Raw genomic sequence first — 26092 nt, 5'->3', positions numbered from 1 at the left:
GCGCTCCTGAGCTCTCTCGCCAGCTTCTGTGTGGGACACCGATCTTGTCAGAAGTCACAGCAACGCTCTGACATGCAATTACTTGGTACAGACCTGACTGTAGGTCATCCATGGGGTAAACTAGCTAGTAGCATAAACTAGTTAACAAATATATTAGTTAGCATAAACTAACCATAGTCCACCCCGACACTGAAGCGAGGTCTCCCAAACACTGGTTAGGTAGAGAAGAGCTACTGTTGTTTCAGCAAAGAGGAGTGGGCATAGAGTACCCCAAAACCACAGGGCCCCAGTCCCCCTGTCTTTTGACTGCCAGGCTTCCTTTGCTGGCTGCATTCATGTGCAAATGCACCCTTTCAACTCCACCTTGAGATTTTTTTTTTTTTTTTTTCTGACAACCCAGGTTCACCGGGTCTTGTCCTCCAAACAGCTGAGCCTGCTAGCCACACAGGCAGGCATTTTTCTTCTTTTGCCAAGTACAGGGGAATGTTTGCTCTCCCCAGAGCTTTCTGAAACTGAGTCTCTGAGTGTACCCAGAGATCTAATAGGAATTCAAAATGTCAAGTCACATTCCAGGAAGGAAGGAAGAGAAACTTGGTCAAATAAGAAAAGATGAGTGCTTGGAACCTCGGTCTCTGTTTACCCTGCCTGAGACCCTGAACTTATAGCTTACAAATCAGAAGAATTTTTTAAACACAAGTTTTGTGTAGCAAGATTCTGCTCAACCCCAGAAAAAAATGTCTGTTGAAATGTGGCAGCTGTAAAGATGGAGGCAGATAATTCTTACAGAAGGAAAGAAAATGGGCAGGCCAGGTGAAGAATGTGCCTGCTTGTCAGAGTGCCATCCAGCCACTCCTATCTTCTCCTACGCCCTGGAGTCAAGAAAACTCAGACACATTCCCAAGAACATAGCAAACAATCCCAGGTCTCTGGGAAGAAACAAAAGAATGATAAAAGTATTCAGACCTGATCACATTTTTCCATGGTGTTTGCCTTAAATTCTGGTACGTGAGCATGTCCGAGTTTGCGTTTTAAAATGGTAATTAGGCACTTTAGGCCAAAGTCAGGGTCTGTGAAATAAATACCCTGTCACATTTCTTCACCTCTGTAGAACCATTTGTTTAATCCTAAGTCATATTCTAATGCCTTTCACTGTGTGTGCAAATGCGTGGATGTGCTTATGACACCTGCATATAAGGGGAAACCAGAGAACAAGCTCTGGTGGTGTTTCTCCTCAGGGGATGTCCACCTTAGTTTTGTTTTGTTTGTCTTCTTTATGATGGGGTCTCTCCCTGGCCCGAGGCTCCTAGGCTCGCTTGTCTGGCTAGCTAGAGCAGCCCAGGACTCTACTGTGGCTGCCTCCCCAGCCCTGGGATTACCAATGTGTGTCAGCTTTTTATGTGAGTTATGGGTATCAAAGTCAGGTCTTCATGCTTGAATGGCAAACACTTTACCTACTGAGTGATTCCCCAGCCCAGTTCTGCCATTCTCAATAAAGAGTGGTAAGCCCCCTTTAAAAATCCAAGTGCCATGAACACTACTTATGTCTTTACTTAGGATACAGAAGATAATTTTATTTAAAACATTTCTTTGATAGAGGTCAAAACTGCATAATATTCATAATGCATGCAGAACCTCAGAACTCACCTACATTACACTACATAGATCTACAGTCAAGACTCTGAAATCCAAACCCTATTGGCTTCCCAGTGACATTCCAAATTTACACTTCACTGGAGAATCTGCTCCCACTCTGTGGCCATGAGAATGTCCCCTGCACTCAGTGTGTTTAACTACTAAGAAACTGACCCTCAGTAAAGGCTTGTTTTAAGGGAAGAAACTAGTAACACTAGTCCTAATTGAAAGCTCAATTTACAGACAGAGGTTCTATTCACCTCAGAAACAGGAGTTCTAATTAAACATAGGTTCATGAGAAAAGTTACCAGCTACAAGTTTTTGTTAAAGGACTTGAGAATTCTATTTTTTTTTTATAAGTCTAGATTTGAACCTCAATCTTGATTTAATCATGAGAAACAGAGACCAAAAACTCTATTTCCTTCCTAGACGAGTTTTCAGTGGGGGATGGGAGGCTGAGATGGTCCCCAACTGTACAGAAAATACAGATTCCTCACTTCTATTGACAGACATCATTGTGCCACCACCACCACCACCACCACCACCACCACCTTTTACACATTGCCTGCTTTGCTGGCTGCCTATGGTGCCCTCATGTGTCTAGCAAGAGAAACGCTTTTTGCTTTTCAACAGACATTCTAGTGACAGCTCATAAAATAATATAATGGTTTTCCCCCTCCACCATTCAGAGTAAAACCTAAAATTCACAAATAGGAACACCATAATTCCAAATGACCCCAAGACAAAAAGATACTGATACAAAAAAAAAATAAAAATAAAAAAATAAAAAATAAAAAAAAGAGCTAACTGGGTGCTCCAACATCTCTCAGCCTACAAAATAGAAAATGAAGCAATGACCGCTCACTAACTGACCAATATAGCTGATCTTTCCTGAAAGTATTGGTCGTTTTAATCGTGTTAATGTTTGAGGAAAAGCAAGTGTGAGGGATTGATTGGTAGGTCCTAGGATTGATCGGTAGGTCCTAGGATTGATTGGTAGGTCCCAGGGTCATTTAGCTGAAAATCTGAAGCACAAATTTAGTAGCACAGAATTAAAGCGCAACTTCAATAACTTACAAGACACTATAGGTTTGTTTGTTTTTTTCTTTATCCTCTTGCTTTTCATAACAAGTCTTTATAAGTCCTAAGAAGTATATCTGTGTATTTATAGTTTCTGAGGCTCAGCTCTCATCCACAAAAGCTCACTACTGCAGCTCCATGGGCAGAGCCGTGGGGTCTGAATCTGGTTATTCTACAAAGGCACGGCACTGCTCCCAGCTGCTCTCACCACGCAAGCTTCCTGCACGTTCTTTTAGACTCATTTCCAGAAGCCCCTTTATCTGAGGACTGTCCTAGAAGAAGTCTGGCGCTACCACCAGGTTCAGAGTTTACAGAAGAAATTGCCACATTCAGATTCCATAAAACAAAATTCTAAAGAAAATGTATTTATGTGGGGAAAAGTGTGTGGTAAATTTTGACACACACACTGTGGGGAGCCAACACACTGTGGGGAGCCAACAGAAGGCGGCTATCGGCTACCGTAGCTCGGGCCGCAACAACACACAATTCAGAACGATGCAACAACACACAATTCAGAACGATGACTGTGGCAATGAGCAAACAACTAAAAAACAAACAAAAAAAAAACAAAAAACAAACAAAAAAAACCAAATAAACAAACAAAAAAACCATTTGTCTAAAGTAAACCATCCTTTTTTGGTTTGGTTTTTGTTTGTTTGTTTGTTTGTTTGTTTGGTTGGTTGTTGTTGTCGTTGTTTTTCGAGACAGGGTTTCTCTGTATAGCCTTGGCTGACCTGGAACTCACTCTGTAGACCAGGCTGGCCTGGAACTCAGAAATCCACCTGCCTCTGCTTCCCAAGTGCTGGGATTAAAGGTGTGCGGCACCACCGCCGGCTCAACCATCCTATTTTAAACCTGAGATAGGCAACTGTGAATTAGATTTATGACATACTCGAGCCCCACTGGCCTGTAGCCCTAAACACATCTCTGTTTCCCCTACACACAAGCCCCAAAGGCCTACAAATCAGAGTCAGTTCTCTTGCAGCAACTGCACCATGTCTTGGTATCCGTTTTCTGTGTTAGTTGCTTTTCTGTTACTAAACCAGGAAATTAAGAGAAGAATTTATTCCAGCTCATGATATGAGGGTGCAGACCATCATGACGGGGGTTGGGGGCAGCATGGCGGGGGCAGCATGGCAGAGAGGCAGCACAAGGCTGCTACAGTTAGAAAGCATCTATGAGTGCTGGGGCAGGTACTACACCTTAGTCTTTATTAAGTAAATGCTTGGTCAGAAAATACAGAGTTCCTAAAAGCAAGCATGGCATGGTGGCACATATGGACCCCCTGCAATCATCCTAGCATTTGGGAGGTAAAGGCAGGCCTACCTTTCTCTTGGCAGTCTTCAACTTGTTGTTGGTTTCCTCCCTCTTAGTTTGACTCCTGCCTTCAATTGCCAGCTCCAATATTCTCATACTTGGCCCTAATGAGGAGAGGCAATTATGTGCTCAGGTTGAGACACCCAGCAACGGTCCTCAGCAGGAGCAAGCGGCCCCTGCCACCTGCAGAAGGCATCAGGCATCGGGAAAAGTCTGAGGACACTTCCCATTGCTGACCAGGTGCTACCACCTACCCTCCAGTGCAAGTACAATCCCAATGACCAAGCGCTTTCTGATCCAAAATGTCAACAATGCCACTGTGCTAGTGGCAACAATGCTGTGTGCTGTGTGTCCCCCAAAATCACGAGTTCCCAAATGCAACCGTATTGAGAGGCAAGGACTAAGGAGAAACATCTAGCTTACAGGGGCTCCATGCATGAGTGGACTAATGTCAATACAAAAGGCCTAGAGGCTTTCGGTTCAGTCTCGTTTTCTCATACCCTCCTGGCCCTCTGCTTCCAGCATGGGATGGAGCAGAAAAGGGCCTCTGCTACATGTATGCTCCTTAATCTTAAGACTTCCCAGCTTCCAGAACTACAAGAAGTCTTAGAAACGGAGTCTCAGGCCTTCTGTTACAGAAAAAGAAAGGATAAATACTAGGGCTTGAAAAAAGAGACCACCCAGCAGACAGGAGACCACCCAGCAGACAGGAGACCACCCAGCAGACAGGAGACCACCCAGCAGACAGGAGACCACCCAGCAGACAGACAGGAGACCACAAGGTGCCTTGACTCCAGGTGAATACATTCTCTACTGGCTCCAACTGGCTCCTGTGCTGACCAACAACTGGTTTCTGATGTCCTTAAGCTGTCCATGTTGTCAACACTCAAACTGAGTTCTCAAGTCTTCCAAGTGAAGAAATTAGGTGGTGAGTTCCTGAACGATTTGGAATTGGGCTAGAAATGTCAAAAGTTTTAAGAAACCTTGACAGAAAGAAGCAATTTTTGCTTTTTTTCCAATTTAAGCAAGTATTCTATCTTCCCCTCTCCCACCCGCTTCCCATAAGCCCTTTGCTTTTAAAACAAGTTTCTTTTCTAAGTTCAACCCTCCCCCCACCTCCCACCCCCCACCCTCCACCCCTCCAAATTCAAAGCTGGAGCTGAGCAGAATTTTACTAAAATAATGAAGGCTTTAAGTTGGAAGAAGCCAGCATAAAGTCTAAAAACGAACCTTATAAAATGAAAATCTGTTAAATAAACAAGTAGGGGAGAACCTTGACTGGCAGTTTCTGTAAAATTCTATTTGTCTTAGCTACAGCCAACATCAGAAACCATCTAGCTAGCAAATATGAAATGTGTATGGGCCGTCTATGGCAACACACATACGAAAAAAGAAAAATTAGCTTCTCTGGAACAATGTAAACCATGTGTATTTCATGAGGCTGACAGGAGTGTACGTGAAAATGGCTCCTTCGAGACTGCACCACCAAGCAACTTCTGTGAATATGTAATTCTGGAAACAGCAGGAAACCAATTTTTCCCGTTAGCTATTCATGTTTCTTTTCTTGGCTGTAGTACAGGCTGGAAGTCCTGGGCACTAATGTAGCCGCAATAGAGCGCCACTCATCCACTGACTAGGAAAATGGCAAACTTGTTGACAGTTTACAAGGGATAGTTCCCACGGAAGGGGAGGGGAAACGTATACGGCATAATTAAAACGTTCTTAGTGAACTTATATTACACATATGAACATCATTTGTTAGAGTACAAGCTCCTCCCCTCATTACGTTCACAAGTGTTCACAAGCCTGTACAAGTGAGCTGTAGGAGCGGCACAGCCTTTAGGAGAAAACCTCCCATTTAAACCGCTAGCATCCTTCCTTTTATGGAGCAGCTCACTACCACAAGCCTTCCCACATAGTCAAAATGCTACATCAAAGTCTCCTATCAACAGTTTCTCACATAATGGCAAGTACACTTGCAAGCCAGTCCTTTCTTTAGAAATAAAGGCATAAATGGATAATTGCACCACATTTAACCACAAACACAAGTCGAGTGGATAAACTTCAATGTTTGTACTTGCTAATGAGGAAACAGGATGAATGGTAGAGAGGACACAGGCAAAGACGACGTGTTTTATGTAGGAGATATGGTTCCATTGCTCATCCCCTCGCACGGGCATGCCCAACCCAGTACTTGGAGATATGTATCTCTGACTTACTGTGAATGACTTGACAAGTGCTATCACCAGGACAGTGATTATTACTAATGGCAACTGATCCTTCACACAGTCTTCATTCTCCAGATAGCAGAAACCCTGCAGGGTCAGAAACCATCAGCTCCCGCACCCCTGAAGATTATAAATGTTCTAATCCATGGCTAAGGGCTGCCTCCAGTGGTGTGGAAATGTACTGCAGGCTCCCTGTGGTCTCAGACCACAATGCAATGCTTAGTGCAGTCTTTCCAAAAAGCGTTCCACTCTTAAGCGAATTCCAAAGCTTTACAGCTATTTCTTCCCTCTGGCTTGCTCTCCGTCTGACATGTCATTGTGCAGCATTCAGACGACGGGGCTCAGATGACAGACGTGAGCATCATTGCATAGTAGTAGCTTTGTTCAACCTCATTTCTTAATCTTTAAGAACCAGAAAAGACCTCCTTATGATGCTGCTTTGAAACTAAAAAGCAGTAAATAAAACATGTGGAGATACTAGAATATATGGCAATACAACCAAAATAAATCTCTTAGGAGGTCCCCTCTACCAGCCTTCACCTCTCCATTTCACCACTAACGTGATGTGACTAGCACAGATTAGTTTTCAGCAAAGATTACCTGTGTGTTACAGCGCTGAGGGGAAAGGCCTCCCAAATAGAAATATTACAGCTCTGAGGCAGAAGGTATCCTGGCGCCAGGAGCCAAGAAATACTGCAAAGTCAACCCCCACAACAAACATCACACAACAGATTTCTTGAGAAGGCAAAGCCCAGGAGGGTGGCTGCCTCTGCTCAGGTGAGAAGCTGCAGAGAACTGAGCATTAGACAGGATTTATATAGTTTCTTGTGGGGCAGAACTTTCCAAGGTAGAGATTTCCAGGTTGGGGATTGGTGGGTTTTCAAGTGCTAAGCCTGGGCTTTTTACTCTGTAGGGTGGAGTTTGGCTGCCTGAATCTGGAGGGTCTGGGTCCAGAGCCTGGCAGTTGGAGGTCCTCAACTTGCATGCCTTGAGGTGACAGGCACATTTTTCTTCTTATGACCAATTCCCAAATATCCTCCTCAATGTAAAATTACTATCTCCTGACCCAGACACAGGCACTACTTTTCAAACTATTTGTACAGCTTCTCATTTTGCTTTTTTTTCCCCCTTCTTTTTATTCAGGAAACACATGACTTCTGGTGAGTTACACACTTTTGTTGTAGAGTCTCAGGTAAATTTTTTTTTAATGCAAAATTTTTAAACATTTTTTCCTAAAAGGGAAAAACAATACCCAGGGAACTAAACTCAAGTACCATGCTAACACCTGAGCATTCTGAACTTGGTCCTAAATTCTCATATCCATGAACAAACATCTACCACCTACCCCAGCCCTGCCACCCAAGACTAGCTCCAGATGCATTCTTACATTTATTTCCTTTTCAAATAGCATGTGAGGGCACCCACATTGTGGCCTCTGAGGAAGTCAAAGAACAACTTGTAGATGTTGGTTTCTTCTCCCAGCATGAGTTTAGGGGCGGTCATCAGGCCTGGTGGTGACAAGCATCCTGACTTGCTGTGCCACCTCTCCTGTATCTTGAATGCATTCTTCAGCACTCCGTCCAAATGTACTCTTACAAGGGCTCAATGTGTTATGTGCAGAATTCCTCTAAGTTACTTGATGTAATAAAAAGGGGGCTAGTGACAGAATTACCGATTATGAGTGTTCAAAAGTTTCCTTTTCTGGTCATCATATACAAACATGCATTTTATGTGTATCGGTAAATTTTCTTAGATGGTTTATCAATTTAAAATATCTTAAACCAAGTAATACATGTAATGTCCAATTTGGTAGGCCCAAGAATTCACTTATTTTTAATTTTCAGGTTGCTTGAGTTCTCTACAGTAGCACTATTCTGAAAGTGACTAAATGGTTTATGTATTTCAGGATGTCATTGTGGGTCTTCAATTAAAAACCTTTCTGCTCAGTTAAACCACTTTCTTAGAAAGATACCAGCAGATATCTTTGAATAAAGATATTTATTCAAAGTTGTTTTTATCATTCCATGAATTAGCAAGACAAGAAAATAATTTTGGAAACAAATAAAAACCCTACATAAATTAGTAAGCTCTCAAACTATTTCAGGGCTCAAAGTTTCAATAAGTAGAAAAGTCACACTTTTGTGGAAATGTTTTATTTGTTTAAAAAGAACCATCATGAGTATACCTGCCTCACTTGTCAAAGCAATGCAGCACCATGTCCAGCATCTGAGTAAGAAGCACCCTGCTCTATGAACCTGCTTCTAGGACCACGGAAGCACGGGGCTCATGGAAAACAGACATGTACAATGTAATTACCGAACATAATATGTAAGAGAAAGCACACATAACTCAATGGTCATGAAAAAATAGATTAATCAAAAGATTTTGTTTAAAAATATTAAATTCAAGTTATATGGAAATTGTATGCATGAAGCATAGTTTATAATCAGAAGGACTCTTCAATGGTCACTTCTAGAACAAACTAACTTGAGTTAAAAAGTTAAACTTGTTTAACTTCTCTTTTTCAAAACGTCACCAAAGTAAGCTACCCTATTTTAACCGTTCCAAAACCCGCTGTACAGCTCCTCCCACATGCATTGCCCTGTGGTATACAACAGACACAGCTGTTAACAGAACACAGTCAAGAGCCAATCTAGAAAAGAAAATTGCCCGATCTAGTGAGAGCACCGTCTGAGCTTTAACTATATTTTTTCCCTTTCCCCCATCACTTCTTTTCATGTTGTCTTTGGAAAATAAGCAACTCCAGGCAGCTGGCAGAGTCATGCTCCCTGCTGAGACTTCTCCTGGCCTCTATACAGTGTGGCCAGCACAGGTAGCCCTCTCCATCTGAGAGAAACCTAGGCCCAGACCTCACTCCTACCATTAGACTGTAAAAGTAACACTGAAGACTCTGATACTACTGCAAAAATGGGAGACTTCTTACTGCTTGGTTGCCTTGATATCAGTTAACCATTTAAATAAAGCTTAAAATTAAAAACCAGAAATCAAACTGCACATAGACAACCTTAGGAAAATACAAAGTAAATAATAACCCTAACCTTAAAGTCTCCCTCCTCTACTCCCATGTCACAACACTCACTTTTCCTATCATCATCTTAAACACCCACGTTTAGATCTTCCCTTTCAACAACACTGTCGGAATCAGCATGCTGGAACCTTTGGGACAAACAGGCCATTTCAAGCCCACTTTATCCATCAGGCTGGTCTTTCCTGTTCTCAGTCTGCACACCCAAAGTGCTGGAAGCTTCTGGAGAGGGGAGCTGGGTGAAGCTGGCCTGGCTCCCTGCTGAGGGGGTTGGCAGGGAAGGTCCCCCACACAGTGGAGTCCTCCTCAGCTTGATTACTCGATGGGGTGGAGACTTCTTGTCAGAGAGAAGCACCTTAGCTGGAGGGGGCTGTGTGGCTTGGTTTTCAGCACTCTGGGCATCAGGGGAAGCAGGAGCATGTTCAGATGCCCCTGTGGCCACAGAGTACTGGGTTGCCTTTCCACAGCTGCCTCTTTGAGAGCGGTTTGCCGTAGCCTGAGAGAAGATCTGGACAGCATTGGCAGGTGACACCCTCACTGAAGCAGAGTTCTTGACTTTAATTTGGGTGCTTGTAGAAGGACCCAAAAATCTGACTGGCTTAGGACCAGTCTTACAGTTCACACCTTCATCCTCTTGCCTGAGGGCCATCAGCCGCCTGGAAATACAGAAGCATTCTTTTCAGTAATTATACTTTTGGTAGCCAAAAAAATAGTCTCCAAAGTTCACATTCAGGCTTAACAAAAAGAGACCATGTTTATGAATAGCATTCTAGAGAGCAGCACGCCTCATTCCCACCACAGTCAACTGCAAAGGAGCGAGTCTACTAAATACTGGTTCTGCTGCTTTATAAACTGTATCTTAAAACCACACAGAAGTCAACAAATTAGAGTCTGGAGTGCTGAGTAAGAATTAGACTACTATCACTCTGCTCCCAAGAGCTCTGAGTGATGCACAGGATAATCAAGAATATTCAGTGTTCTTTCCAAGAACCGAAGAAAGGGAGTTCACAGCCAAATAAATGTTACTCTCCAACTTGAGCTTTAAGACCCATGCTGACAAAGAGAAAGGCTGCAAGCCTCAGGAAAGTCAATGTGCCTATTTAACTGCTGCAGCTGTGTTTGCCGGTCACTGTTATCCTGACAGCCAGTAGAATCTACATGCTGTGAGACACATTTAGGGGAGACAGCTATTAACAGTCAAGCCCATGCTAAAGATAGGTATTTTTAAATCTGAAAAGTATTGAACCAATTACTTAGTCTCCTGAACTGAGTTGACCATTCATTATAAACAGCCTAAAGAAAAAAAAAAAAAAAAAACTGCCAAAATTGACCTTAAAACTGTGAAAGTCCTGCCTGCTCCACCTTGTTTTCCACCTAGTTCCTCCCAAACATCAAGGCTCCCCCGTGGCCCACTTCCTCTCCACAGTACTGGCTGCTGGACGCAGTGTAGCACAGTGAACACTTGTCCTTGGAAACAGAATCATAGTCTAGCTTCATAAAATCTTCCACACAAAACAAAGAATGCTAGCATAATATACACAGCTTTAAAACGTTACTGATGATAATTACACATCACTTTCGTTATCTTGTCTATGCATCAAAATGCTGCTTCCCAAAATTCCAGAGAAAAGATCACTGACAAGGAGGAGGACACCATCAGCCATTCCTTCTGCTCTGCTTCCTGTCTGTGTCTTCACTGGACTCTACACTGAGGTCTCTCTACCTTGATACATTCACCATTTCAGTAAAATAATTCTTTGGAGGGAAGCTGCCATCAGGCTAAGTGCCAGTATCCCTGGCTTCTACCTACAAGACCAGGAGGATCTCCCTCCCTGTAGAGCACAGGTCAAAAGCTCCACTGCTAAATATCTCAGAAAAGGGAGTTATTTTAAAAAAATCCTTCCCAGCTGAGAACCATTGTTCTAGACTCAACATTTGCTGGTGGTCCAAATGACAAAATAAATTAATAATAATATACAATAATAATTAGTAACAAAATTAATGACTTTTAAGAAATAAAATGTTTTATAAAACAATCTTTACTAAGAACTGAATCAACTTTATTTCTTTGAACAATCCAGAGAGCAAAGGTAGGAAAGCAGTTGCAGTTATAATCAAATCCCATAACAAGTGATTAAGAAACAAGACACCTGGCCTGTGGATAAAACTGAGACATTCAAAAAGAAATACAAGGGCTGGAGAGACGGCTCAGTGGTTAGAGCACTGACTGCTCTTCCAGAGGTCCTGAGTCAATTCCCAGCAACCACATGGTGGCCCACAACCATCTGTAATGGGATCCAATGCCCTCTTCTGGTGTGCATGAACACAGGTACAGTGTACTCATATAAATAAAAAATTAATCTTTAAAACAAATACAATCTTAAAGCACGTAAAACAGAGCTATAGACACAAAGAGTGACTATAATGCTAGTAGCTTCATGGAACTCAAGAAAACATTACAAATAAAGATGCTACTAGTGATAACAGAAAAGAAAGAAGAATGTCAGACTTAGCCCAGGAAATATCGAGTGGAAGCCTAAGTACGTTTTTTAAGTACTGCCCACAAAGCCTGGAGCTCCACTTCTGTGGGAGAAGCCTGAGTCCCACAGCGTCCACCAGTACTCCCACAGCTGCAGCCACACTCTCCTAGTGAAGACATACCTCACAGCCCAGGACAGCAGAACACACTGCTTTTTCAAAGTTCTGGAATCTTTTTATTTAATAAGATCAATATTTTTATGTTAATGTAGAATATTCATGTAGGAGATTAAATAATCTTAGTAAAGCCAAGAGTATTCATTTCCCCTTCACGATGGTGACAAAAAAATATCAACTCAAGATTTTACAACAAGATGTAATCATAGCTAACCTCTTTCGAATCGGGGCCATATGACGCAGGCTTCCATGCAAAGGCCGTTCTTCCAAAGTCCAACACTCTATCAGCTCATGAGGCACGCGCCAGTAGCTTACTCCTTTAGAGAAGAAGAGAATTGAGAGAGCTATAGGTAGGCACTCTGTCATCTGAGACTGTCAATTGTCTGTAGCTTGTTCCTCTCAGGTGATGGACAGAAGTGTGTACAACAAAAACAAGAAGTGCTTTCTAGTGGTTCCAGGACAGCAGAGTGACAGCTCATGAGCTGGGTCCAAGAAGAGCTGGCTTCGAACCAGGGCATGCTCAAATAATGGAATGTATGTTGATTAAAGGCACAGGCTCTGACCTTGCACCTGAATCTCACTCTGTCACTCACTGATGTGACCTTGGAAAAGTTACCCTCTTATCCTAAAGTTTCATTTCCTCAGTGAAATGCCAATCATCACAGTATGTACCCCAAAAGAGTGTCATGATCATTAAATACATTAATAAACATGAAATGCTTAGAACAGGTTAGGTACTCTGAAAGCCTTCAGTGTTTTACAGACAGTTGCAGTATTAGTAAACGTGGAAAGGATGTTTACAGTAGGGCTTACACCAGTGCCCTGTCTGCTGCATTGGGCTACTGTGACCATCAAATTGGGTGTACCTGTGAACTACCCTACAAACCACTGTCACTAGTAGATGTAGTTCAGTAAGTTAACTTGCTGATCTTAAGGGAACTCTAGCAAGTTCCCAACACCCATGTCAGGCAGCTCACAGATGCCTGGATCTCTAGCTCCAGAGGACCTGACAGCCCATTTTGGGTGCTACAAGTGAATGTATACATATGGGCACACACAAATAAAATTACTTTAAAAAGAAAATCTTTAAAACAAGAATAATCTGATCTAATAATGAAACCAGGATTTTAGCAAAATTCATTCTATATTTTCAATCTGATACACTCTGATTCAAAGTTTAACAACGTATCCTTATGAGCCTCAAAGGCATTATACTAGTGAAAGAATTAGAACATAGAAGGTCATATATTTTACAATCCCATTTAGATGAAATATTCAGGACAGATAGACACTGAAACACAAGGAAGACAGTGCAAGAGAACATGGAGGAGAGACTGTGGGTTCCTTCTGAGATGATGAAAATGTTTTGGAACTAGACAGTTGTTGGTTGCTAAACAGGGCATATGCAACAAATGCCACTGATACATGTACATTTTAAACCACGTCCTTCTACATCATCTGACTTCACTCCAATCAAAAACACATTAAATTATACACAGACATACAAAAATACTAAAAGAATAATCTTCAATAAAAATTGTTCAGTTCTTTACAGTCAAGTATCCACAATGAGATCACTATCTTTTTTAACCATTAAAATTCTGGAAAACATAACCACCTTAGTAAACTGGCATAGAAAATTTATATACAGCATATATCCAATACTCAAGAACTCAATGACACTCATTAAGGCCAACACTCTGGAACTATTTGACTACTATTACCAAACCTAAGTATATTCTACTACAAAAGTATTCCTAAACCTGGTCCATTAAGTTTGCCTGATTTTTGAGGTTAAATTTATGATAAAATTTACATAAAACTTATTTTTTAAGAGATACAGTTCAATGAATGTTGATGAATCAACAGTTACTCATCGGTCGTGCCTAAATGTTTCCTCATACCACTTCCCAGCCACTAGTTTCCCTTATAAGCCTAGTTTTGTCTTCCTCAGAATGTCATATACATGAACCACAGAATATTCATACTTGTATCTAATGTTTCTTTAATGTGCTATATCAAGATTTACCCACACTGATATATTGATAAACGTGTGTGTGTGTGTGTGTGTGTGTGTGTGTGTGTGTGTGTGTGTGTCCGTCCTCTGGGTGCTGTAACAGCTGACTGCTCCACAATGCAGCCAGCTGGCCGGGAGCTGGCACCCCTCCTACCCTTGCCTCCCAGTGCTAGGATCACAGGCTGCAGTTAAGCACACTCAACTATAACCTTTCTTTCCAACCTATAAATAATTCACATTCATTGTATATGACCTGGAAAATCTAGAAAAGTAGATAAAAACCAAGGGCTAGAGACATAGCTCAGTTGGTAGAGTGCTTGCTTTACAAACATGAGGCCCTTGGTTTTGATCCCCAGAACCAACCTCCAAAACAGAAAGAAAACAAAAATCATTCCTAATCCAAAACCTAGGAATGATAATTCAGGATGCATCAGTACATTTTCATTCCAATATGTTTGTTTTCAGAGTCCAGCTATCTCAACCAGGTTGCTCTAAAACTCACTATATAGCCCAGGCTAGCCTTCAACTCTGTGAGTCTCCTGCCTCAGCTTCCTAAGGGTTGAGAGTACAGGAGTAAGTCACCATGTCTAACCAATTCTAGTCTTTTTTTTTTTTCCCATTTGGGCCATGTCTATGCCCACAATCATACACAGAGAATAAAATAAGTGTTTTGAGACAAGGTTTTCCACTGCAGCACTTATTTTATTCTGTGTATATGCATGTGGGCACAAGGTGCAAAAGTCAGTTCTCTTCTTCCACCATGTGGATTCAGGGATTAGCCTTGGGTCATCTGACTTGGGGAAAGCACCTTTACCTGCTGAGCCATCTCACCAGCCTCTTTCTCTTATACCTTCTCAGTGCAGAAGCACACTTCTTAAAACATTGCAAGCTACACAAATAAACTCTTATTGAGTATACATAGCTAAGAATCATACTTGAAGTCATTGAATGATGAATAAATAACAATACATAGCAATTCATGCATGGGTGTAAAGATTTGAAAGCTTCAATATCACCTTATGGTGACAGACAAGTGACACACTGAAAAGTATACTTCTAGGAAGAGAGGGGAGCAGATGAAAGGGAGGGACAAACAAAGGATGCAGAGAAACAGATGCTGCCCTTACACTTTGTGTTACTATGGAAAAGAGGAATGGGGATTGAATGCATGGTGAGGCAAGCCTATAATCCCAGCACTTGAGAGGCAGAAGCACAAGGTTTGCCAGTCAGCTACAAGAGGCTATACAGTAAGCTCCAGGCCAACCTGAGCTACAGTGGAAAACCTTGTCTCAAAAACTAAAAGAAAAAAAGAGAGAGAAAGAGAAAAGTCCACAGTCTATGAAATGAAACATTTGCACCATACCTTTTCCTTCCCAAGCATCAAAGGCGTCCACCATTTTCTTCAATTCGGCTACTGAGTAATAGCTCCAAATGTACTGAACATTATTCCCCGCCTCTCTAGAAACATTGCAAAAACGTAATGAAAATCTACTGCTTCCATATGAAGGTGTCTGTGTATATCCAGCTAACACACTCAGTAAATACTTGACAATCAAGGGCACAGGTGTCTGAGCACCAGTCGTTCCTCTATGGCCCTAAGCACAGGTGTGCACTCATAAATCACAGCCAGACTCTACTATGAATTTCATCTCCTTTTAATGGATGTCTCCTTTTAACCTGTCAATTCCACAATATGGAAATACATCAATATATTTTTAAAACATTTTAGAAAGCATTTATATATTATGTGGGCATAATGACACATGCCTTTGTTCCAGCACTTGGGAGGCAGAGACTGGCAGATCTGAGTTCCAGGCCACCCAAAGCTATATAGTAAGAATTTGTCTCAAAAAGCTAACAAAATAAAACCAGCAAATTCTAGTTAGAAAAGATCCAACTTTGATGACATTCTCCTAGCATCATGCCAGGCGCTTGGACGTCTTATATAGATTACTGCCTATAAAGATTTCAGAAACAACAATAATCCCAGAGCAAGCTTATATGGGGGTATAGATTAGTGATTAGTGTGTGACCAACATCAATCTCCCACAGAATATACAGAAGATAGAAACTGTGTTAAGTGACTTGAGCAGTACAAGAATGTTTGCATGGATATCATAAGAGGACAAGCTTTAAGAATTTAACACAACCACATAATAGAGGCCTAAATCTGAGAGGCCAGGAACAAGGCACAGAATGGCCTCCCAGGCCACTCAATGGGCCTGGTGACTCTAGGCTAGTGCATTTGCCCCACACTGTGGTCCAAGGGGGATATTAGGTTGGTGGCTCTTCTTTTTCTTAGCTCCATAAAGGCCTAGTATGGGACTTGAGGCCCAATGCACTGAGAACCACTGTTCCTGATCCTGCAGAAGACCCAGCACTGACATCTCTGTGCAAAGGTCTTAAATCTCACCCAGCCTGAAGCAGCCATCTCACAGCTCTGAGGGCTCTGTCCACTGGGCCATGCCCACGGCCTCTTGTAGTTCAGCACAGTATCTCATGCAATTACAATTCTTAAAATTGTTAAAAGATACCCAGCCTCTCTTTTGTACTTTCTCATATTTAATTCTGAGCATACCTTTTGAAAATGCTTTTACTGTGAATCCTTCCTCCCAGTTGCTTGTCAATGGCATCTGTCCCATCAGTCTTTGTGGCATAGACACCGATAATTCTGCTCTCACAGCTCGCCCCAGATGTGTTAAGATAGTGGAGGACCCAAACTGTTGGTTTATTGCAGACTAAGCCGTAGGAATCACAAAAGTCTGTTAAAGCCTAAAGCAAACACATATATAAATTTAGATTTAATTATGAAATAAGAGATATATGAACTAGATTACTTTCATATAAAGCTAAAATGTGAGCTGGGCACAAAGACAAATAAAAATGTCATGAATTTTAACTTAGTCTATAAACATAAATGTAATTAATTGGAGGGAGGTTTTTTTCTTTACTAAAAAAAAAAAAAATCAAAGCAACAACAAAAACCCTCCACAACTCTTTATTTAGAGAGACGACTTTTCCAACAGAATTGCTCTTTTCTCTCTTCTTTTGGCTTACCATCATCACTTTTAATTTTACGATCTTCATACGATAACTATAAGTTAGTGTTTCTCTTTCCTCAGTATTTTCTCAAACTCCTCACTTAACCTCCATTTTTTTCTTTTTACTAGGTGGCCCCACAGCTGGCCCTTATTTTAACTCCAAACTCCAACAATGAATTAGTCAAGTGAACTTGTTCTTCTACACTGCAAGGTTGCTATGGTGAGGTAAAGCAGTGTCTGAACTCATCTGGCATTTACACACTTAAGTCATCCACTCGCATACTAAATACCCACTATCTGCCGAGCACCTTCGGGTCCTGCAGATGTGACAGTGAATATGAGAGACAGTCCAAATACTCTGCGTTCATACCTAATGCAGCACACAGACACTGAGCTATCAGCACACCCTGTAGTAAGCCCTGCTGTGCCAGCACAGGAGCACAGAACAAGGGGCTCCTCCCAGGATGGTGGCACAGACCTTCCCTGAGAGAAATGGCACTGCTGCTCAAAGTGTCTTCAGGACAAGCATCTTTGCTTCGTCCACTGACAGAGCTTTAGTGTCTGGGAGAGCAGGAGACGTGAAGAAGACACCTGCTGCTTACCTGCTCAGTAGCGAAACCAGGGTCCTCACATGTCTGGAGCGAAGTAACTCCTCTATTGACCTTATGTGTGCACTATCAGATTCCAAATTAAACTATAAACTGTCCTAGGGCAAGAACTAGGTTCCATATCTCGGTGCTCCACAGAGTCCCTTTACAAGGCTATACATGCCACAGCATGTGGCATTTACAAAATAAACATTATTTATGAAATAACAGGTGTTGGCTGTTGGAATAAATGCTGGCATACTTTGCCTTTTTAAAAATATAAACCAGGAGACAAAGCCTAAGAGTTAGGATCAGAAGATGATGCTAACCTCTCTAATCTCCCAGCAAGACTCTTAGCCCTATTCTGCTGTTTGGTAAGTAGCATTATCAAGACTATCAGCTGGCAATTAAATGTAATAGAATCCATACACTCATGCAAATCCCTAAAAGAGATTTTCTGCTGCACTCCTAATAACCAACCATCCATCAGTTTGCCTCCTGAACTGACATCCAATTCTAAAGTTCCAATCAGTTCATATCAATTTTCAGGAACAACAGCTGCCTACAGAAATAATTTCCCTATGTGCTAAATAGCAACAAATACAATACCCAATAAAAATATATAAATATATAATATATAAATATAAATATATAAATAAAAAGGTATAAATAACAAAGTTTTTCAAGTCATGTAAAGATCTTTAAAGTATGATATAAAAGAGAAACATTTGCTGATCTTGAAGTGAACTCAGCATATCTTAACATGCCAAACTGCCATGTTCACTACATCAGGTAAGAGTTTATTACTTAGCATAAAACATAAAACAAGTTATCTTGGTAAATAGTACCATTATACCCTCATTAATAATAGTATTTCTCTAATTTAAAAAGAACTTCAGAAGCCAAGTATATTAGTGTGTGCCTTTAAACCCAGCACTCAGGAGGCAGAGGCAGATGGACTGCTATGTGTTCAAGGCCCGTCTGGTCTACATAGCCAGTTCCAGGCCACCCAGAGCTATAGAGTAAGACCTTTTCTCAAAATAGAAACAACTTCAGAAAAATAGTTCTACAAAAAAGAATCAAAAAGTATCACATTTTCAGTGAGATACATAAACTTAATAAAATTTTTTGCCTAGAATTAATTTTGGCCTTTAAGAATGACTAGGAGTAATTAAGAATCATGTTTAAAATTGATTACAGACTGCCTTGCACTTTGTATATGCGACATCACAAATTATGCAAAATAACATATTGCTTTGTGCATAATAAATATGTATTTTAAAACTTGAGAAAATGCCAAGACCTTTTTAAGTTCTATATTTGACCTTAAAGAATATGTTTCCATCTCATTGGCCAAGTGGTCAGACAAGCTGTACGGATAAGGGATGCCAAAGTAGTCAGCCTCTTCCTGCAGGGCAGCTCGAGTCTGCTCATCCGACGGGGTCTGAACTTCCCCGTGGAGGTAGTCCAAAATGTATTTGAATAGATGTCCATCACGGTCAATAATACACGCCCCTGGAAAACAGTTCCAAAACAGTTGTGCAGATTCATATGATGATCAATAAGAAGTCAAAGTAGGCCCAAAACCCCTTACAGTAATGTTTTTCTTTTCCACAAGAAAATTAACATTTATTGTGGAATTGGGTCCAAGTCAGTCAAATGAAGCTCAACTTCTCCTATAATGTATGACCCTCCCTCAACTTGGAAGTAGATAATATTCTAAAAACTGAATTATTTGGAGGAAACACCTGTATTTCTAGAACACTGTAAATAGTTCTGAATACAAATGTACATGACCTGTCACCATGTCTGATTGTACAGGTACACTGTATGCACAGGAACCAGGCTAAGGGGGCATAAGAGGCTGAAACCAAACCCATACTGTGCTCCATGTACCCTACCACAGAACCCTACCTTCCTGGATAAACAGGGTCCTTCTCTAACTTACACAAAGAAACTGTATGAGTTAGTTAAGGGTTCTCTGTATTCTCAGCCCCGCATATTAAAGCGTATTCCAAGACCCACTTGACTCTTCAGATGCCATAACTATCGTCCTGATATAGCCAACTGCAAAAGCTCAGGCCTCTGGTAGGAAAGATGTACCCCTAACCTCAGCACAGCTGGACCACAAAAGGCATGTGTGGCTCCACAGTAAAGAGACTGTGTGCTTGTCCCTATGTTGACTGTTTGAACGTCAGTGAGAACACGTGCCTGGAATGTCTAGTGCTAGGTATGTACTATATTTCAAAGTATTGAGTTAGTCCCTTTGGAGTGAGAGAATCTACATTTTAAAGAGGGCAGGCATGCTGTGAGGAGTGGTAGCACACAGCCACAGGTCCCAGCACGCAGGAGGCGAAGGCAGGACTGCCCTGCCGTGAGTGTGGAAGCCAGGCTGAGCAGCTCTGTAAGGTCCAATCTCCAAAATAAATAGTTTAATATAATTTTTAAAACAAGAAATGCTTTGCTAGAATTGCATATGATTAAAGACTTTTCTTAAGACAACTTAGCAAATTTAAAAAGAAAAAACCTTGGCATAATGGTAATTAAGGAGTTCAATCCCCCCCACACACACACCCTTTTATTTTTCTTGCAGTAATGGACCCATCCCCCGTCCCTCTCTCCTCTCCCCTCCCCCCACCCTCCGTGTATTTAGAAAAGCAGTGTAAGGAGATAAAATCTGGAGCAGATGTCCAGGGTATCTCCATCCCTCCCCTGTAACACACAGTCCATTGTTCTGGGGCTCACACATGGGGCAAAAAATATAGAGCTGTCTGGCATCCTCTTGTGCTGATGAAGATTCACAGCAGGTTCGGTGACTCCCACAGTACTTGAAGGAAAGAGACCACCCAGAGCCCTATCCTTTACGATGTAGTTCTCTGAATGATCCACAACACAAACTTGCCATTTTTCAAACCACACACATCAGCTCACACAAAACTATATGGCTAGACCAAGCACTGAGTGCAGCACTGGCTCTACAATGGCTGCTGTGCCAGCTATGAGGATAGTTGCTTCTCCAGAGAAACACTTGTCTTCCTTGAAGAGCACAGAGAGAAGCTAATACAGAATCAGCCTCAACACCATCATGCATACTGTCACATGAAAGCACCTACTTTCCAGATACAGCTGATGCCCATACTTAGGCCATGGCTGGCCTTTACACCATCTCACTTCTTTCTCAACTTTTAGGAGCAGCACCACCAATTTTAAAACTGGCATTTAATTTCTCTACGTACTTAATGAATCTCCATACAGTCATAATGAGCTAAGTAATTAGTAGGCGAACATAATACATTCCAACATAATTAAGAAAATCAAAAGGAATTTAAAATAGACTCCCCCTTTACTGAGTATTCACACTCAAGACTCCAGACTTTAGACATTTACCAGATTCATCTGTTTTCAGAGGGAAGCGACCACTGAACATGGATGCCAGCATAGAGTCCTTAAAGCGGCACAAGGACTCTCGCCTGGCTGTGTAGATGCAGCCGCCCACATTCAGCCGAAGAATATCTAGCACTTCTTCTGCTTCATGGCCTGCCATCGCTTCCTTGGACACCTACAGTTTTGCCTTAAAGTGTTCAGAAACTTCGAAACAATCACAGTCCCAGACCTCTGTAAAAACAAAGGACAAGTACCTTGCTGAAAACAAATGGACAAGCTAAATATATTTCAGTACAATTATATACTCTATTTCATGTGATATGAAAGACATCTGAGATACGCTGAGTTGGGAACATCTGTGCCTGGGGTTTTATAAATATACAATAATATAAGTCACCACTGATAAAATGACTGTTTTAAGAACTACACAAGATAATGCCTGGTCAGGCACAAGTAAAGGCAAGACATGCTTATGATTTTTGGCACTCATGTGTTTTTAACAAGTCTGAAGGAGCCATCTAGACTGCAGAAATCAGTGTGTCACACAGGAGCCAAAAGGTTTTATCACTTAAAATCTCTGGGTTATTGGTGAAATTGTTTATATTCATTTTCTTGTTTCCTTATCTATAAAATGGAGACAGCAATCATCCAAAGAGCCCCAGAGAATGAAGGTAATGCATACAAAGCATGTAGCACAGACTAAGTGAACACTAGTGACAAACTAGATACGGTCATACAAAATTTCCCTTAAGGTCTACGTTGAGGAACTTGACATAAACTTTGGAGATTTAAGAAACAAAGAGCAGAAACCAAGGGTAACTGGAGTCATTAAGTTGTAGTTAACTATATAACTAAGTAATATGTAATTAACTGACATCAGAATTCTGTTTATGCCAAGGAACAGAGATGGTCAAGTGGTTCAGAGCACATGGCTGTTTTTGCAAAAGACTCAGGTTCAGTTCTCAGTACCACATGACTTAAGTCTGTGACTCCAGTGATCTGATACCCTCTGCCAGCCTCTAGAGGCACTGCTTATACATAGCACACAGAAACACAGGCAGGCAAAACACCCATATACACAAAGCCAAATAAAACATTCCAAACTGAATTTTCTTTCTACAGATCGCTCTAGACCCTCAGGTGACACCCTGTCAGTCACCCAGCTCTTTCACTCTAAGACAGCCAAAGCTTCGGAGAACGTTTAAATGTTTCTCCATTCTGAAGACTGTTATTCTCTATGGAATCTGAAACAGGCTGAAAAACAGTTTACGTTCCTCACCATTGAAAATCTGCAGTATCTATACCTTCATAGTAAGTCTTAAAATGGCTGCCAAACTCAACTACATCCATATCAATTCAGTGTTACTAACTGATCAACTAAAATCCTTCCCCACAGGCGCTAACTTCATATGCCAATAAAAAGGGAGGAGACAATTAGAATGTGAGAAAGGGAAACAGACGAAATTCATTAGGAACCCGACAAGGTCCAGGCCTCCAAAACCACTTACTGGTGTGACCTCTTGCTACCTTAAAATCCTGGAATCAGGAGGCAGGAGACCTAATGGGTTCACACTGTTCAGTTACCTGCTCCCTAGAATTCTATTTCATGTTCCTAAATAAGCTTCTTCATCTCTTGCAAGATCTTTTGGTGCAGAATTAGAATCCTTGCACAGCAAACTGTTATACAGACTTTATACCATATGTTTAATCTCTACTCTTTTTTTTTGCCTATAAGCCCAATAAAAGCAAAGGCAGTGTCATTCTTGGCAATTCCCATTTACTGAATGCTTATTATGTACCAGGCACTGTGAAGAAACACTCAACAAACATTACTTAGTTCACAGAAAGAAAAAAAAAAAACTTTATCATACAAAAATTACTGTCCTTACTGACTCAGGAGAACACTGGGGCAAAAAATAAAAATAAAAATCACTGATGTGTACGGTATCCACATAGACTTGCCTGTTAGTAAGTAGTGGAGCCAGTCACTACCCAGAGTAGCCAGGTGAACCTGAGGGACCAGCTTCAGGTTCTCATGGATGTTCCCACAGACCATCCCTTTAACACAAGTTCCACCTCTAGGGCTCCTGAGTCAGGCCCTTCACTGACTATCAGCTGCCATCTGGGGACTGCAGCCCAAGGCCAGGCCCTGTGATGGCACTCCTCGACGCACCCACTGAGGCCTCTGTGGTGTGAAGGCAGGGTTCCCGCACGACCATCTGCACCAAACCGTCGAGGATGTCTGATGAAAAGGCAGACTCCTGGCCACAGCAGGGTCGGATTCACAAAAGTCAGAGAGGTGGGGATGGGCGCCGACTCCACTTTGAGAAATACAGCTCTCGAGGCTCACGCCCCTTCACCACAACTGGAAAAAAAACAAAAAACAAAAAAAAACAAAAAAAAACGGGAGGGATGGAGATCACCAGGCCCCGCCGGGGTCTTCCTGGGCCAGCGGACCCCAATTCGGTCCACACCGAAGCCTCGTGCCCAAGGCGCCCGTGTCATCAGAGAGGCCGACCGGGGCCTTCCTCGGGACGTCCCCCAAGGCTTCGAGGCCCGCCACCCACCGGGAGCCCGGTTCCTCCACACCGGCGGGCGGAGCGGCGACCGCCTACTGACCTGCGGCCGCCAGGCCCTGGGCGCAGCCGCCTGATGCCGCGGGGCCCGGACGCGGAAGTAAGCCGTCGCCCACTCGGATGCTCCGCGACTGGTAGAGCGGAGCAACCCGCGGCGCCCCCGTGCGGTCCCGACGTGCACTGCGCCAAAAGGAAGGGAGGCCTCGCCCCGGATAGCCCCGCCAGGGGGGACGGCGGTGGCCACGCCCCAAGAACGTTCCCGAACTGTCCTGCGAGTCTAGGCCCCGCCCTGGACAACCTCTCCTGGAAAAGGATGTTTTCCAGCCCTAGGGGAAAAGCTACTCCATTAACGTTATGGACCTTGGATCTGTCGATTTGCATCTTACAAAGCTTTTTCACTCGGCACATTTTAATTTAGTGTGTAACTGTAAACGGTGGTTTTTATTAGATCTTTGGAAATTTCGTACATCAGAATTACTATGGTAGTTTTATTCTTGTTACAAGAAGGAAAATCGAGGAGAGAGGACAAACCTCCATTCAACATTCTTGCACACCTTGCCACTGTATAAGTCCCTTGTAGAACTATTTAATTTCTTCTTAATAAACCCCCCCAAACACTTTAATCTTCCAACTGCACTCTACTTTGTGTAAGGAACAGGGTTAGGTATTTCAAGATGAATGAAACAGTCCTATTTTCCGGGCACTCTACTCCATACTAGATTCTAAAGTTCTTTACAGGTCTTAGGAAAGAAACCAGCCGGAAGTAAGGCTGCCTGCACTTCTGCTTTGAAGTCTTGGGAGACAGGGAAGGTTTGTTCCAGCTGCAATGATTTCTTATAGGGTAGAGACCAGGCCCTGAGAGTGGCGCACTGGTCAAGACAGTGTCAACAGTTTACATTTCAGTATTTTTAATCACTATAACCAAAACACCTGACAGAAACAACTTAGGGGAGTAAGGGTTTATTTTGGCTCAGAGTTTCAAAGGTGTCAGTTCATCACAGCAGGAACCATGGAGTCCCAACCCATGGGATGACAGCAGCCAATTCAAAGTGAGTCTTTCCCTAACAGTAGCTCTCTCTCCAAATGCCCACATAGATACATGCAGGGTTGCCTCACCAATCTTGTCTGAAAAAAAATTTTCTACATTTTAAGCACATAGCTGATCAACTCTCCTAATGTGGTGTGAAAGAAGACATAGACAATGAAAGAAAAACGAATGAGCATTACTGTCATTCAGCTTTATATGGGCAGTGAAATTAAAATCTCTTATTGCATGGGTCAGGAAATAGTCTTCAAAATGAATTTCTTTGTAACACTAATATGTAGTATGTATTCTTTGATTGTGGACTGTAGAAAACCAGTGGCTGCCTATGGGCCATAATTTGCTGCCTCCTCTTCCTCCTTTTTGGGGGGCTGGGGCAAAACAGAAACCAATCAAAATAGTTACAGAGGATAATGGCTACCTTGGAGCAGAGGCAGGGCAAGGTTGGGTTAAAATGAAGTTTGAATGGAGATTCCCTCACTAGTGGGAGGGACTTCACACAGAGAGCTAAAAATGAGAATGTGTTCACTTTCTGAAGAGACTCAATAATAATATTTTAGGGAAGAAAAGAACTTGGAAATTGGTAGAAAGTAAAAAAAGCTAAAATACCTGAAGCTGGGCAGGCATTGGGATACAGGGAAAGGTGGGAGAGACAAGTTGAAGAGTTAGTTAAAAAACAATGTTTTAAAATCTTTTTTTTTTTTTGAAAGAGGGTTTTGCTATGTCAATCGGGCTAGCCTGGAGCTCATTATTCTCCTGCTGAGTGGTGGGATTACATCTTAAACACTGGTGGCCCTTGTCTTAGTTTAAGCATAACAGGAAACCATTACCCAGCAGGGAAGTAATATGGGTGTGTGTGTGTGTGTGTGTGTGTGTGTGTGTGTGTGTGTGTACTGAAATGAGAATAAACAGGAAAGGTATAATATTGAAGCAATTAACTGTAATAATAATCTAGAGAAGAGTAATAGCGACTACCTGTGATGGCCACAGAGAGAAGTAGGTGGATCCATGCATTTAATACACTTAGAAAACAGAAACGACATGAAGTCTACTAGTGAATCACCCAGGATGTTTTAGTTCAGGTCCTTGGACAAGCATCAGACATCAGGATGAGATTAGGTAGGCAAGAGACTTACTGAGGAATGCCTGTGAGGGAATGATGGGAAGGCATCAAAGGGGAAGCTGAGAGAAATTAAACTGGATGTAAATTTAGTCCCAAGGCAGTGAGGAAATGAAGGCCAGAAAAGGCCACACTTGTGGTGTTAGAAAGAGTCAAACTGGATGCGGTGACTCACACATGGAAGCAGAGATTTGGGAGACAGAGGTAAAATGATAATCACAAATTTGATGTCAGCCCAAGCTACACTAACTTACAAGCCAAGATGAGCTATGCTGTGAGAGCAAACAGGTTTCAACAGACCAGTGGACATCTCCAAAGAAGAAGTGTGTCTTAGTGTCCCTGCTCCATTCAATTGCTGGGGGTTGGG

At 42.1% G+C, this 26092-nt stretch overlaps 1 protein-coding gene across 3 annotated transcripts; it reads right to left on the bottom strand.

The window, feature by feature from the left end:
- Positions 1 to 8236: 8236 nt before the first annotated feature.
- Kctd18 (potassium channel tetramerization domain containing 18) lies at positions 8237 to 23731 on the bottom strand. 3 transcript variants are annotated; one of them, XM_034498997.3, is made up of 8 exons: positions 23607 to 23731; positions 22950 to 23352; positions 20991 to 21218; positions 18907 to 19118; positions 16554 to 16747; positions 15339 to 15433; positions 12173 to 12275; positions 8237 to 9959 (listed from the first exon to the last, which is right to left on the bottom strand). In XM_034498997.3, the coding sequence occupies exons 3-8, from the start codon at positions 21145 to 21147 to the stop codon at positions 9467 to 9469; spliced, it is 1254 nt and encodes a 417-aa protein (XP_034354888.1). In that variant the 5' UTR covers positions 21148 to 21218; positions 22950 to 23352; positions 23607 to 23731; the 3' UTR covers positions 8237 to 9466. The 3 variants fall into 3 exon arrangements, with proteins under 3 accessions (XP_034354888.1, XP_076788002.1, XP_034354889.1); XM_076931887.1 differs by lacking the exon at positions 22950 to 23352 and having other exon boundaries at positions 23607 to 23729; XM_034498998.2 differs by lacking the exon at positions 23607 to 23731 and having other exon boundaries at positions 23161 to 23600.
- Between the last annotated feature and the right edge of the window lie 2361 nt (positions 23732 to 26092).

The sequence above is a fragment of the Arvicanthis niloticus genome, chromosome 3, assembly GCF_011762505.2.
Source record: "Arvicanthis niloticus isolate mArvNil1 chromosome 3, mArvNil1.pat.X, whole genome shotgun sequence".
NCBI lineage: Eukaryota > Metazoa > Chordata > Mammalia > Rodentia > Muridae > Arvicanthis > Arvicanthis niloticus.
Note: the sequence above shows the minus strand (reverse complement) of the source record. Positions and strands in the feature narration are given on the sequence as shown.